The 14,216-nt window shown below is 39.2% G+C and overlaps 1 protein-coding gene across 6 annotated transcripts in view; it reads left to right on the top strand.

The window, feature by feature from the left end:
* Positions 1 to 14,216, top strand: part of LRIT3 (leucine rich repeat, Ig-like and transmembrane domains 3) — a 24,133-nt gene that overhangs the window by 1,147 nt on the left and 8,770 nt on the right. The window contains exons 1-5 of one of the 6 annotated variants that reach the window (XR_003255700.1): positions 7 to 1,574; positions 1,955 to 2,433; positions 10,406 to 10,711; positions 11,736 to 12,877; positions 13,280 to 13,292. Coding sequence is in view for 4 of the 6 variants with exons in the window: in XM_026079037.1 (XP_025934822.1) it covers positions 1,459 to 1,574; positions 1,955 to 2,433; positions 10,406 to 10,711; positions 11,736 to 12,799 (1,965 nt within the window). In the remaining 2 variants the exon portion in view is untranslated. Of the gene's footprint in view, positions 1 to 6; positions 1,575 to 1,954; positions 2,434 to 10,405; positions 10,712 to 11,735; positions 13,252 to 13,279; positions 13,293 to 14,216 lie in introns of those variants that run through there. The other 5 variants (XM_026079038.1, XM_026079037.1, XR_003255699.1 and 2 more) reach the window with 5 other exon arrangements.

Below are 14,216 nucleotides of genomic sequence, written 5' to 3'. Positions count from 1 at the left end.
CACACACAGCCACACACACACACACCCCTACACACACAGCCACACCCCTACACACACACCCCCTACACACCTAAACTGAGTTTCCAGATTGACATGCCTTGCAAAGTTCTGTTTCAGTGAATATGTTAAGATATCAGAATATCTAGCCAAACCCTAGAGAACCTGTTGTTATCAGCTTTGAGGATTTTACAGGGCTTTTGTGATAGTTAGTTTTTAAAGTCTAGCTTTTGTTTTAGTAATAGTATATTTCTACCATATGAGACAAACTGCACTCTAAAACTTGACACCCAGAAGGCACGTAAAATTGAGTAAATATTTATGATGATTTCTCATCATTTCTAAGTCAATCTCATGGTTATATAGGTCTGCTGTATAACTTAAAAATAGGTTTGGCAATATGAGCAATTGGTTTGTTCAGAATAGAAGGAATGACTGCGTATAGATCTATATGTGGATGGTAGCATATGCACTCTTGATTATTCTCAGGTTATCTTCTCACTTGCCAGTCCAAAGTCTCAGTGATCCTTCAGACAATTTTAATCCACTGTGACTTACAGCTACATACAGCGAAAGCTGCTCAGCTCTCTGGGTTTTCTTTCAAGACCTCTAATGTCTGTCTGAAGGGATACCACTTTAAGTAGTACAGTCACTTTGGAATGCAAAATGTTCAACTTAACATACATCAAATGTGAAAAAGCAAAATCAAACAATACAGTTGGTTCCGAGATACCCAAAACTGCTTGGAAAATAAACCTTTAAGAATGTGTATTTTAAACCTGACTCAGTGAGACTTAACTTCAAGACTTTTGACTATGATTTGCACCAGCAAATGGTTTGTTTCTGTGGCTGTATTTTAATATTATTAATATTAAAGTGATGTATGCATATATCTGAAGTTTGGCTTTGCAGTGTACAATTGTTATTTAAAATATGCAAGTTTTTGGTAAAACCTCTTAAAATGGAGTTTTTAAAAGCTCTGAAATCTAGCCTTTCTATTAATTTGTAATTTTTAATACTAAAGTAGCTGCCATGCAATATCCTCTTGTGAGAATAATTTCTAGTGCTGTGTTGATGTACTTGCTGTAGTAGATTTCCTTCAAGGACCTTGGAATACTTTATGGACATTAACTAGCTAATACATTGGCCCTAAGAAGCAGCAAAGAGATATTTTATTATGTACTACCTCTACAGTCACAGCTGCATATTAAAATAGTCTTGAAACATGTTGGATATAATTTGGAACAGAATGTGTTCTTCTGACACAACAAAGAACAAGCTGGTTTAGCTGATCCCTTTCAGGATACATTTGAAGGTTAAGTAACTACAGATCTTGGCTAATCTGATGTAATCTGCTGTTATTAAATGGATGTCTGCATTCACATTTGTAGCACACTGCACATGAGCACCTGGGAATAAAGTTTTCAAATTTATTCGTACCAGTTTTCCTGGGAAGAAGCCATGTATCTGTTTACATGCTTATACCTCATAATGAGCTTTTTTGAAGAAGTAAGTGGTTTTTGTCCTTCGCAATGCACTTGCATTTACCATGGCAGAAGTGATGGCACTGGAACAAGGTATGCATTTTATTATTTCCTATACAAGGGCAATTTATAAGGAAAAGGGCTGAGGAAGTTGAAAGTAACATCTTCTGGCACGTTGCAAGCTACAGTTTAGCATAGTTGCTTAGAAATAGTGGCATATTTTACACTACTGTTACATGGCTAGCAGTGTTCCTGGTAGGAGCAAATGGTGATGATGCTTTGTTTTAATGGCTTTGTATTTAGCAGCTAGCTACTCTTAATTGTCTTTTTTAATTTTAAATGCAGAGGACTGTTCCTGATTTGATATTCTTTATTCTGACAGTAGTATTGAATAAAGTAATATAATTTGCATTGAAATCTGAAATACAAATTTCTGATAATGAAGTGCAGATCTCTCTCTTTTTTGATGCCAGGTCTGTGCTCTGTAATGATCCTGATATGTTTGAGATCCCTGTGAATGTTCCTGTGGATACTGTAAAACTTCGTATAGAAAAAACTGTTGTACGAAGGATCCCAACTGAAGCCTTTTACTATTTAGTAGATCTCAGATACCTGTGGGTAACTTACAACTGTGTAGCTAACATTGATACCAGCAGTTTTTATAATTTGAAACAACTGCATGAGTTACGGTTGGATGGTAACCTGCTCTCAACTTTCCCATGGGAATCCCTGGCAGAGATGCCCAACCTACGGACCCTTGATTTGCATAACAATAAAGTGACTAGCATTCCAGCAGATGCCGGCAGGTACCTGAGAAGACTCACCTACCTGGACATATCCAGCAACAAGCTAACCACCTTGCCGTCAGACTTAATGGACATTTGGCCCCCCTTCTCAGAAGCTGCCCCATCCAAGAATACAGACATTCTGGCAACACAGAGAGTAATTTTGGGTATGTTCAAGAACCTGTCTAATTCCTTGTTAAAAAGTATGTAAATACTAACTTGCAAAGTAAAGCAGGTAGGGCACTAGCCTGGGTTTTAGAAGGGTGGGTTTTAATCAAAGACATGCTTCTGGTTTGCTCTGTGAGATTTATTTATTTATTCCCGTTGGTGTCAATTACAAAATGAAGATTGTGGCCTCAGAGTATGTTATTTCACTTTTATAACGCTGAGAAAAAAAAACTATTGGATTCCTGTCTACAGGAGTACAGGCCATAAGGAATTTTGAGTGTTCAGATGAGTGCAGAACTTTACAAAAAATTAAATTTCTGATGACATTTCCCTCATCACTGTATGTGTATGGTTGCAAACACAAACATGTCTATTTAGGGCTGTTTTTCCCAGTGGCTCACAAACCAAATGRTTAGGGTCGATACACTTATGAAAGCCTCTCCTGAAATATAGTGGTGTAGACTGTATTGGTGGTTCAAGAGAGGGCAGCTTTCCTCTCTCCCCAACTCATGTTGACTTTGCATTGCTCTAAAGCTGACTAATTATCCTGAATATTTTCCCCAATTTATATGATGAAAAATGAGAGGAAGAGTAGAACTCTGATACCTAAGCTTTCACAGCACTTCTCATAAGCATTAAGATAAGCATTTAAGACCAGTCTGGACAGACTCTTATTTTTCATAATTCTTTTCCAACTCTAACTTCTTGTCGACCAGCATGTCAGTTCTGCTTGTGACTTTGTGCTTTTTCTCACACTTCCTCTAAAGTTTCTGGTCTTTCAGGTACCCCCTTTCTCTCTTGTGATTTCAGAATATGCCTGGAGCAGCTCTATCAATAGCTTTCTTTTCTGTCACTGTTTCTCCATGTATATGCACATGTTTTGGCATTTTTTTTTTGGTGCAGTGTAGCAGGTGGAAGAGAAGAAAACCAGCAGCAGGTGAACAGCTGGCTGTCCATAAACTAACTGCAGGAGTTCTGTACCCGCTGATAAAGATCTGCCCTGCATTTGTACTGCCCACTATTTCTAACTTCTTGGTCTAAAGCCACTATTCAGTGTTCCTGTGTTTAGCTGCTTTGTTTTGCAGCAGAAGTTGCAATCTGAAATTCATTCAGATGACAATGTATGTAGGTAACTTAATAGATGCAAGTAACCTGACCAAGCTCCTCACATGCAGGGTAATTGTTGGTTTGCACCATTAAAAGGATCTTGGTTTTTATTTCATTACAAAAGTGCTGGAAGAGTAAGTCCAGCTCAGTACCCCTTTCCCCGTCGCCACGCTGAGCGCTACAAGAGGGAACAAAGTAGGAGCTGACTGTGCTAGATCTAATCCTCCTGAGGATCTCCTCATATGAGAGTCCCAGTGTTTATTTGGTTTGCTTGTCTTATATTGCCTCACTACTTAAAAAAGCAAAAAACAAACAAAAAAACCCAAACCAAAACAAAAACTTGCAGGCTTTGTTGGTACAGGCACTTTGCCAACCTCCTTTAGTCCTGGCAAACCCTCTGGTACCAATGCTGACTTTTCTAGAGACTTAAGATGGTACCTTTGGATCATTTTCATTTATGAACTAAAATGGCGTTTGAATACAGATCTCCAGAGAGGAAAGCATACAGGTTTCAAACAGCACCTTGCTTTTCCTTTTTTGAGGTTACATTCTGAGGGAGGCCCTGTGCAGTCATCATAGATTTGAATCTGAGAATCCAAATTGTTAGGTAATAATTTCATTGTAGTCTGTTGAATAAATCTGCCTTTGAGCTGTGGATAATTTGCTAAACTTACATTCATTGACATCATGGCCTTCTTGTGACTGTATCTCAATACGCATAGGCAGTGCTTGCTATACAGGAAATCATAAAGTGAATAAGAACATGTTGTCTTCCTCTGGAGATTAGAAAGTGGAGTGTTTCTTATGTCATGTATTATTCTATGACAAGCTCACTTTGTCTCCATTAAGTGTTAGTTTTATTAGCTATATTGTTGTGCCTTGTCTAAGTTCTAGTTGTGCCACTCACACCCATTGCTAGAAACTCATCTTGAGGTTGATGTTGATGGGCTATTGCAAAACAGTAGATTTTAGGAATGAACGGTTGAATCTGAAAGAAACTACCCAGAGATGACCTGAGAGTCAAAATGTGTCTCTAACGCTTCAGCCACAGAAGATGTTGGCTTAGAAGACAGGCGTAAGATATGCTCTGCAGCATTGCTTCCTCTCTGCCACCCCTGGAAGTCTCTACTGGGATTGCTGGAGCCTGAGGAAGGAGAATCATACCCCACAGATGCTCCCCTCCTCCTTTGAGATGGAAATGAGGATCACAGAAGTACAAGATCAGGAAGGACTTAAAAATTCCTCTAGCCCTGCTGCTGCTGGGGTGCGGATCCAGACAGACTAAACCCATCCTACTATTTAGCTAAGCTGTTGCTGTTCTTAAAACCTGCAGGCAGGCCATTCCATAGCCTCCGCTGATAACCTTTTCCAGTGCTTATCTATCAGTACAGTGAGAAAGTTTCTCTTAATATCTAATCTCAATTTACCTTATTGCAGACTAAGATGATTACCTCTTGTCCTGCGTGAGATGGACACACAGAACAACAAATTATCATCTCTTAGAGTAACCTTTCATATATTGAAAGATCGTCATATTTTCCTTCTCTGTTTTGCTGCCTTCTTTCTTACCTAGTCGAACCATTTATTTCACCCATTTCTTATAGAGTGTGTGTGTATGTGTGGTTTGGGKTTTTTTTTCCCTCCATTTCCTACCATATTTACTGATTCTTTCTGGACTCTTGTGTGTTTTAAAAATGTTTCTTTTAAAATGTGATGCCCACAATTGCACACAGTACTCGCTTTGATACTCAAGAGCATCCTATGCCCTCTTGCTGTTCTCACTGGGAGCATTCAGTCTGGCCCATTTGCCTATGTGGAATGGTAACTGCAGCCAGAGCACAGAAATGCTGTTTTTGTGTAGTCAGTAAAATTCAGATTCTATTTAGTGTAAGCAATTACAGCTTGAACTGGCTCCTTTCCTATTCTGGCAAAACAAGATTGTCACTTGTGTTTAATTAATGACATTAGCAACAGCAAAGCCCCAAACTTGGGTAGTTGTGCATATGTGGGGGGTTGTTTGTTTGTTTGTTTTACATGTATATATTTTCTTTACCACCAGGAAGCAGTTTTATCTGCAGTATCTTGAACTTCAAGAGAGTTGCATGTTAGAGAAAGTTCAGGTTCCCCACGTTCAGTCTGAGCTGTCTTGTGGAAGCCACAGGCTGGTGACTGACAAACTGGCATCTCCTTAGTTCATAGTCTTTTTACTCTGGGACCTCTTTGCTTAAACCACTGTGTGATGTTCCACAACATGGATGCTGTGCTAAATGAAAGAGGGTCAGGGAATGATGCCTGGCCCTAAGGCCCAGTGGCTTGCTCTGGCTCTCATGCACACAGTTTAGGGCTAGCTCTCTTTAAAGCTGGCTGGCTGTTCCTCACTGTGTAACACTTGGCCCTTGGTTTTCCATGAGCTCTATGGAATGTAGCAATGGCTCTGACACGTAAGAGTGTGTGTGTGTGTGTGTGTGTGYGYGCGCGCGTGTACGTGGGGAATCCCCTCGGTTCAGAGAGCCTGAAATAATGCAAGAATTGTGTTGTGGCCCATAGAATTGTGCTTTTGCAATATCAAACGGCAAGTATATGTTATATGCCTGAGGGTCTGGCAGGCATGCAGGATAGCTTGAAGGTGCAAAACCTGCTATGCTTATGTTGGAGGAATGAACTGAATAGAGGGAGCCATCCTTGGCATCGTCTGTCAATATGTTCTTCAGGGAGTGGTCCCTGGAGTGAACTATCCCTGGAGCTGTCTCTGGCTTTGTCTTGGAGAGAGCTCTTTGAAATGTTTCAAAACAAAGCTGTGGAAGGACTGACAGCTAAGCAGTAGAAATTATCAAGGGACCAGTGTAGGAGTTCAGCCTCTGGCCTTCTCTTGGCTAGCACTGGAGCTGTACCCTAATACTTTGATCTGAATCACAGCTAAGCTTCAGTGTTGGCTGCAGTGCAAAAATTGAAATTTCTGGCTTGAATGATGGTAGTAGCATTTTCCATATGAAAAATGATATCTAGTGAGTCACTGAGAGAGATGAAGGAATTCAGGATTTCACAGAGTGGCTGTTTGATGAAATCTTGCCTCTGTTGCCTGTATAGGTGCCAAGAATTTGAAACGCAGCAGGTCCATCAGGCTCCCACTAGTTATGCTGGGTGATGGGGTAGATGCTGCTTTTCCTGAACCTACTCCCTAGTGATTACAGTCTGTGTGGGAAGCAGTGGGGGACATGAGCTTTACTGTTTAGAACCATAGATCAAAAATGTTGTGGCTTCACTTAGAGCAGAGCCTTGTGTAGGTTGTCCCAAGCTCTGATGTGTATTTCCATTGGCCCAAAACCTGATTGTTTCATTTATTGCCATTTTACTGCAGGTGAAAAACAATATATTGTACTTCAGGTTGTGGTCTGAGACTGGTTACTGATTTACAAAGGAAATTTTGCTCACAGCTATTTCAAATGCTAAAGTTCATATTGACTAAGCATGGGGAAACTGCTTACTGAGAAGACTGCAAAAATAGGCGCGCGCACACACACACACGTATTTGCCATCATACACGCACACATACATATAAATAAGTGAGAGCACATTTTAAATGTGCTAAAATTAGAATAAAGACAGGTTTTTAGAGCAATTTCTAATCTGTATTTAATGTTAAAATACACTGCATTGGCATATTGTAATGCATAAATATTTATCAATTTTTGCTTTGCTTTAGATAGTATTTCTCTCTCAGGTGAATAAGCTGCCTTAATATTTCAACAGAATAATCCAGGATTGATACTCAGTGATCCATCAGATATACGTGCCATTGGAGATCTGTCATGATGTTTGTTTTCTCTTCTCAGAAAATTATTTTTCTGAAAGGATTCAATCTCYTTTATTAAAGCTCCCTATCTTTTCCAGTTTCTTCAGTTCTTTTTCCTTTAACTTTTTCTTCATTCTTTCATGTGTTCTTTCTCACTTTTACTATCTTGTAAACACAAGCTGTTAAATTTCAGAATACTCTTTGTAATTTGGAGTCTAGGTTTACATGCCAATTTCTATTCTCTTCAATAGTTAACTGAAGTATAAACAAATTGAGTGCTATTATCCATCCTTCCAACTCAGTAGTGCTTTCATCTTTTCATTTGGGAATTTCACAAAGCTTGGTGGCTTCAGATGGCTGTGCAAGTTTTCTACAAATAATGTGAATGCTGCCAGATATCAGCAAGATGCAAATAAATAGAAGGGCTCGGCCATGGAGGCAGAGAATGGACATATATATATATATATAAAAAAAAATTTATGTGCRTGTGTATGTGTGTGTATATATACACGTTTGGGAAACGTGATGAATRGAGGAGATGAGAAGACTAACTTTGAAAGAACTCTCTCTTCCTTTGCACTAAAACACAGAAGTACAGTGTCTTCTGGGACTACAGTTTTCTTCATCTACTGAAACCAGGCCTTCAGAATGATCTGAGACAATCAAACCTGTGTCCTAGACTAGACTAACTGTCCAACCTTATGATTCTTCTTCCATCTTTGCTTTACCATTCTTTCTGTTTTATCAATTTCTGTTACTCTATTTAGATTGGATCATGTTTGGGTCTCCTTTTGGATATTGGAAGAATGTGAAAGCCGTGCATTTATATAGATGAAAGACCTTTGAGCACTGCACTAGTTTGAGAAATAATAATAAAACCCATCCTTACCTGCAGTGAAGCCTGCAGGAGGGAGAAAGGCAGCAGAAGAAATATTTTCAAAAGGATTCAATGCAAGGGAGAGTTGCCTGCCTGGTGTGTGGGATGTGAGCCCTACCAGCTCTGAAAATTGGTCGTGATTAATTCTTTGGATACAGTTTTCAGCCCTCCTGCCTGCTTGTAGCCCCTACTTCTGTGCTTTATAGATAGTATAGAGTCCATATTGGAGAGTTTACATCCTTTCAGCAGCATTTCTTACAGAGGAGGTCTATCAGTTGAGGCCTTGTTTCAGGTGAAGCCTGTCTACCTTCCTGTACCGTGGGGGAATTTCATTTCCAGATGTTCTCATAGTCTCTGCTTAACGTAGAGAGGAAAATCAGCCCCTTTGTAAGCAAGTGAGAATGGAAAAGGGGGGAAAAAAAAAAAAAGGAAGGGAGGGGGATATTATCTCTACCTGACTACAAAGTAAAACCTTCCTAATTTAAGATGATTACAAATAGTTACATGCATGTACTTGATTGGGCAGAATTTCTATGAGGAAACAGTTGATGTGCCTAGACATATGGAAAGGGAGCATTTAGAGGGTATCTTTTTTGCTTGTGAATATATGTTTGAAGTTTACAGCAAACTTTTGGGGGGGGATTTTTTTTTTTTCTTTTCTGAAGAAAAGCAGTTGCTACTACAGTTTCCTTGATATTTCCTTTTCTGTTCTTGAGGGCAACAAGTAGTGAATAGATGCACAATCTCTTACATCTGGAAGGGGTGAAATTGGATTGTGATGTCAGTCATGGAATCCCTTCAGGTCAAGTCTTGTTTTAAAGAGCGGGGATTAATCAGGCTTTACCACTGTTTTAACCAATCACTGCCATTGCGCTTAAAATAACCTAATCCTGGTCAGGCAGTAAAAGACAACAGTAGTTAATTGTTCATGTACTTTTATATCTCTAGGCTTCTTCCAAAATGAAAAGTAGAGATTGGAATATTTCCATTAGTTGATAACTCCTAAAAATACATCACTTCACCCACTGAACAATATTAGCAGATGTTTCACATTTTTTATTTTTCTTTCCATTTGGATTTAATTAATGACTTATTTGTTGCACTAATCAGTAAATGCAAAAGCGAGGGGTTCTTGTGGTCACTTTTAGCATATCTTCCCTCGTTTCACTCTAAGTTCTGTTTATTGTTAATACTCAAAGAAAATGAAAAAGGTATGCCCAACAGTGTAAGTCAAATGAGCAAATGAGTGATAATCTGTGGGCTGTTTTACCGGGTAAAGTGGATGTTCCTCTGTTGAAGTCAGCATAGCAAAATAATTGATAGCAGCTGAGGCTTTAGACTTACACTTCTGAGAAGTGGCCACTGTTTCACTGTAGCCATTCACCAAGAGGGAGAAGTCTCTCATTCAAAGACTTTGGAATCAAGAAGCAAATATTGTGCCCAACAGAAGGAGAGAGATAGCATTCTTGTATGACATCATAAAAATGTTATGGTCATCAGCTTTTTTTCATGGTTCTTCCCATTTTCCTCTCTTCTCCTTTATTTTTTTAAATGCATTTCAAAGACTGTCCAAAATTAAAGCCAGACTTCTGTGAATATTGGTATGGTTCAGAGCCAGATAAGAATTTTTTTTGACCTAAAGCTTTTTTTGCTTAGCCCATATCCTTTTCTTCAAGGGGCAGACTGTTGGTATGAGCTCTTTAATCATCATGTTCTCTGCACACATTGAAAAAAGAGTCTGAGAAGAGCACACTGTAAGAGCCTGAGCAAGGGCTAAGAGCAGAGGAGAGTGAAAGGATGCAGTAGTCCTAGGAAGCTCACAGGCAGGTGAAGTACTATACAGTCAGTCTTAAGACATCTTTTCAAGTGTTTTTTTCCTAGATATATAGCTGTTTAACAAAGTAGTGCTTTATTACTACTGACTTATTACCATGCTCCAATTTACTACCGTGTAATTTATTATTTATTACCAGTTTATTCCTATGCCCCTTTAAACTTTTCTGAAGATTTAGTTCAATAAACATTCATAGTCTTCCTCACCTCTGCAAAAAAAATCTGCCATCAACCAGACAGACAAAAAAAAAAAGACAAATTGAAGGAGGAAAGATTAAATTATACTCAGTGTAACAATGTGCTGTACTGTAATCACAATACCCAAATATTGCCTGATGACTTTTTTTTTCTCTCACTTCAGGTTTGCAGGACAATCCATGGTTTTGTGACTGCCGCATTTCAAAGCTAATTGAATTTTCCAAAATTGTGGATACCTCAGTTGTACTTCTTGATCCACTGGTTTCCTGTAGTGGACCTGAGAGCTTGGCAGGGATCTTGTTCCAGAGAGCTGAGTTAGAGCAGTGTCTTAAACCGTCTGTGATGACGTCAGCAACAAAAATCACTTCTCCGCTGGGAAGCAATGTTCTGTTACGCTGCGATGCAACTGGATACCCAACACCACAGCTTACTTGGACTAGGTCAGACRATATACCAGTGAACTATACAGGTATAATAGCTCTTTTCTAGGAAACGGGAGAGCCTAAAAGTATTGGGTTGTTTGTGCTTTGAGAACATTATCATAAATAAAAATGGACCAGATATTCCACTATGCTGGCAATTGTGTCCTGTGAAACTGCTGTTACAAAACTTTTTTTCTTGGTCTGAACCTGAACAGATCCAACAGGCTAATCTGATTCTAGGTGTGATGTGTAATAAAAATGTGTGTGGGGAAAATGCGTGACAGGTGAGAAGAATAAAGGAAGATGGAGGTTGGGATAGTTGGGCCCTAATTCAAGAGCTGAAAAGCGGAAAGGAGAATTCAGGACTGAAATTTCCTTTTTGGTTTAACATATTCAAGTTAGAAAAACTAGTGAGGYCATAACCGAGCCACTTGCAGCATATGTTTTCTATGTTATTTGCAGATGTTATTGCTTATTTGCAAAGCCCATCTTGAATACTAAAGAAGCTGTGGTTTTCTGATACCTTTCTAGCTGTGATATGCTACGATAGATATTTATGCAGTAACTTGCACAAAAAGTTTCTTGCTAATGCTGAGTAGTTAGCAGTTAGCTTAAATCTTAGGTCTGAGGAGAATGATTATCCAAAGCACTGAAGTGTCTTAAGACAAGAATATCATTTCCAAAAATGTTTTAAACCGCTGGTGTGTTTAAGTCAGGGACTTTTATTTCCTAGTCACTTGGCAGCTTTAAGATATTTAAGTAAAACAAAAATACAAAGAGAAATGAGTGCAAATGCAAATTGTCTTGTGGTTCCTGCTGAACTTCAATTCCATTTTTACCCAAGCTGAGCACTTTTCCGCGATAATATAATATGCCATGGAGTTCCATAGTTGAAAAGTGTGTGGGTGTCTGTGTGGAGGGTTTGTTTTGTTTTGTTTGTTCATTTTTAAGTGTTTGTTATATGTGGCTCCTTCTGGCAGAAATAATTTCAGGGGGACAAAGTAGTCTAATAACCTTTTCTTTCTCTTCAGCTGCCTTTTATAATATTTTACTCTTTGCATTTTCCTGTAGTAATTCAAGAAACACCTGGAGAGGGAGTCAGRTGGTCCATAATAAGCTTGACAGGGATTTCATACAAGGATGCAGGGGAATACAGATGTAAAGCCAAGAATTTAGCAGGAATGTCAGAAGCTGTTGTTACTGTCACAGTGGTTGGTGTGGTTACTACAACTATGTCACCACAGAAGTATGGAAGGAAGCAAGAGGCAGAGAGACAGAACACTACACAAGAGGAATCCAAGCAGGGACCTGAGAGAGCAACCACACCTCTTCTCACTACATCAACCACCACAGCACTGGTTACCACTGAAGAACCAACGAGTGCCAGGATTACTGACAAGAGGCAGTCCAGGCCCCTGGTAGATGGAAAGAAAAATTCAAAGGCAATGACAAATGGAAACAAAAAGCAGACTGGGGAGGTGAGCAGGAAAGGTGAGGAGACTTCATTGAATACAACAGCTATGGCTGAGCAAAGTGTCACTGTAAAGAACCTAAGAGTGATCAGTGAAACTGATGAAAGAGTGACCTTAACTTGGAAAACTGTCAATGCTACAAGCAGCTCTGCAGTGACTGTGTTATACTCAAAGTATGGTGAGAAAGACATGCTGCCTCTGAGTACTGATTCTAGCAAAAACAAAGTCACAATTGATGGTTTGCAGCCTAGTACTCGGTACATGGCATGTGTCTCTCCCAAAGGAGTGCCACCTACAAAAGATCAATGCATTATTTTCTCCACTGATGGGGTAAATGATGAAAGCAGCTCTCAGTTTTCTATTCTGATAGTGGCCAGCAGTGCAGCATGTGTAGTTGTTTTACCTTTGATATTTTTCTTACTCTACAAAGTTTTAAAACTTCATGGGAAACCTAAAACTGCTAAGGAAACTGACCTTGCAAAAGAGACCTATGTGAAATTTGAAACGCTGTCTCTCAAGCCTCGAGTAGTGAATGCAGCAGGAGAGCTCTGGGCACGAAAGTACACAAATGAATCTGAAAGACTTCTCCTTTGTTCCAGGTCAAGCATGGATTCTCAAATGACCTTCAAAAGTGAGGGCTCTAGGTCTGAGTATCTCTGTTGAACATGGGTGAGGATAGAGGAGGTGGAATATACAAGGGGTAAAATTAATCCAAAATGATGATACTGCATCTGGAAGCAGGTTGGTGCCAGTTATAAAGTATCACAGTCATATATTTCATCTGATAATGCAGTCTACTGGGTGGGTAGGGTGGTGGGTAGGAGGTGGAATAGAAGAAAAATGTTGGCTTCTTTTTCTAATGATTGTTACTTTGGATGTGAAGGAATGACGTTCTTTGAGGGATAAATATAGCATGAAATTATCTCACCTGGTTAATAATCTATTTTTTGTTTTCATTAAAACATTATTCTGTTTTATCTTCTCGTTTCACTGTACTATGTGCAAGTTGTATGTATCAAACGTTAATCACAACTCTCAAACTATGTACTTAAATGGTAGGAATAGAACTTAAACTACTTTTACTGAAGTCAAAACTTTATTTGAAAATACAAGTTTTCTTCTGACATGAACTTGTGCTTCAAGATATCATTCAGCTCTGTTTGTACAGTATCTTGGACTGGAAGTGATCTCAGACCAATCGAGACTGAAGCTAGATAACCACAGGTTATGAACTCTTGGGGAGGTACAGTACACGCCATGTTGTCATTTTGCAGATGCTATGGGAAAGGAGATTCTGTAGTATTCTGAAGTTCAGGTAAGGTAATATTATGAGTAGCTTTGTGAGGGATACTAGATATTAATACTGTGAATTTATAGCAAAAAATCTTATCATAAAATCCTAGCCTTAGAATTTACTTGGATTCTGTAAATATCTCAATTTCAGAAATATCTGTACAAAAATTTTCCTGGCACTTTGGCACACTTCTGCTTAACTGTGTAGTGCATATATTACACAATACATACTACACTGCATTACTATAATACACACTGAGATACAGTAGGATGAGGTCTTGACCTTGGATCACGTTGGCTGTAAGAGGAAGTTTAATCAGCGTAGTGGAAGTTTGTTATGAGCATGATTCCCAGTGTTTAGAAAATCGGATATTAATAATACTGATGAATACAGAATTGCCTATTAATGATAATTCGTTAGTATTGTGAGGCTACTTTTTCATTGCCTGAAGTAAATAACAGAGCTTCATTGTTTTAGGTTCAGATATCATGGTTAGGAATAGGTGTGAAGTGAGAACCACAGGTTTTCCTAAAAATCACAGCTGTACTGCTTCCTTGGACCTTTACAGAATCACAGAATGGTTGAGGTTAGAAGGGACCTCTGGAGATCATCTAGTCCAACCCCCCTGCTCAAGCAGGGTCACCTAGAGCACGTTGCACAGGATCGCGTCCAGGTGGGTTTTGAATATCTCCAGAGAAGGACACTCCACAGCCTCTCTGGGCAACCTGTTCCAGTGCTCTGTCACCCTCACAGTGAAGAAGTATTTCCTCATGTTCAGATGGAATT

The sequence above is a fragment of the Apteryx rowi genome, unplaced genomic scaffold (assembly GCF_003343035.1).
Source record: "Apteryx rowi isolate R43461 unplaced genomic scaffold, aptRow1 scaffold_491, whole genome shotgun sequence".
Classification (NCBI taxonomy): Eukaryota; Metazoa; Chordata; class Aves; order Apterygiformes; family Apterygidae; genus Apteryx; species Apteryx rowi.
The sequence above is the reverse complement of the archived record's forward strand: the minus strand, read 5'-3'. Positions and strand labels throughout refer to the sequence as shown.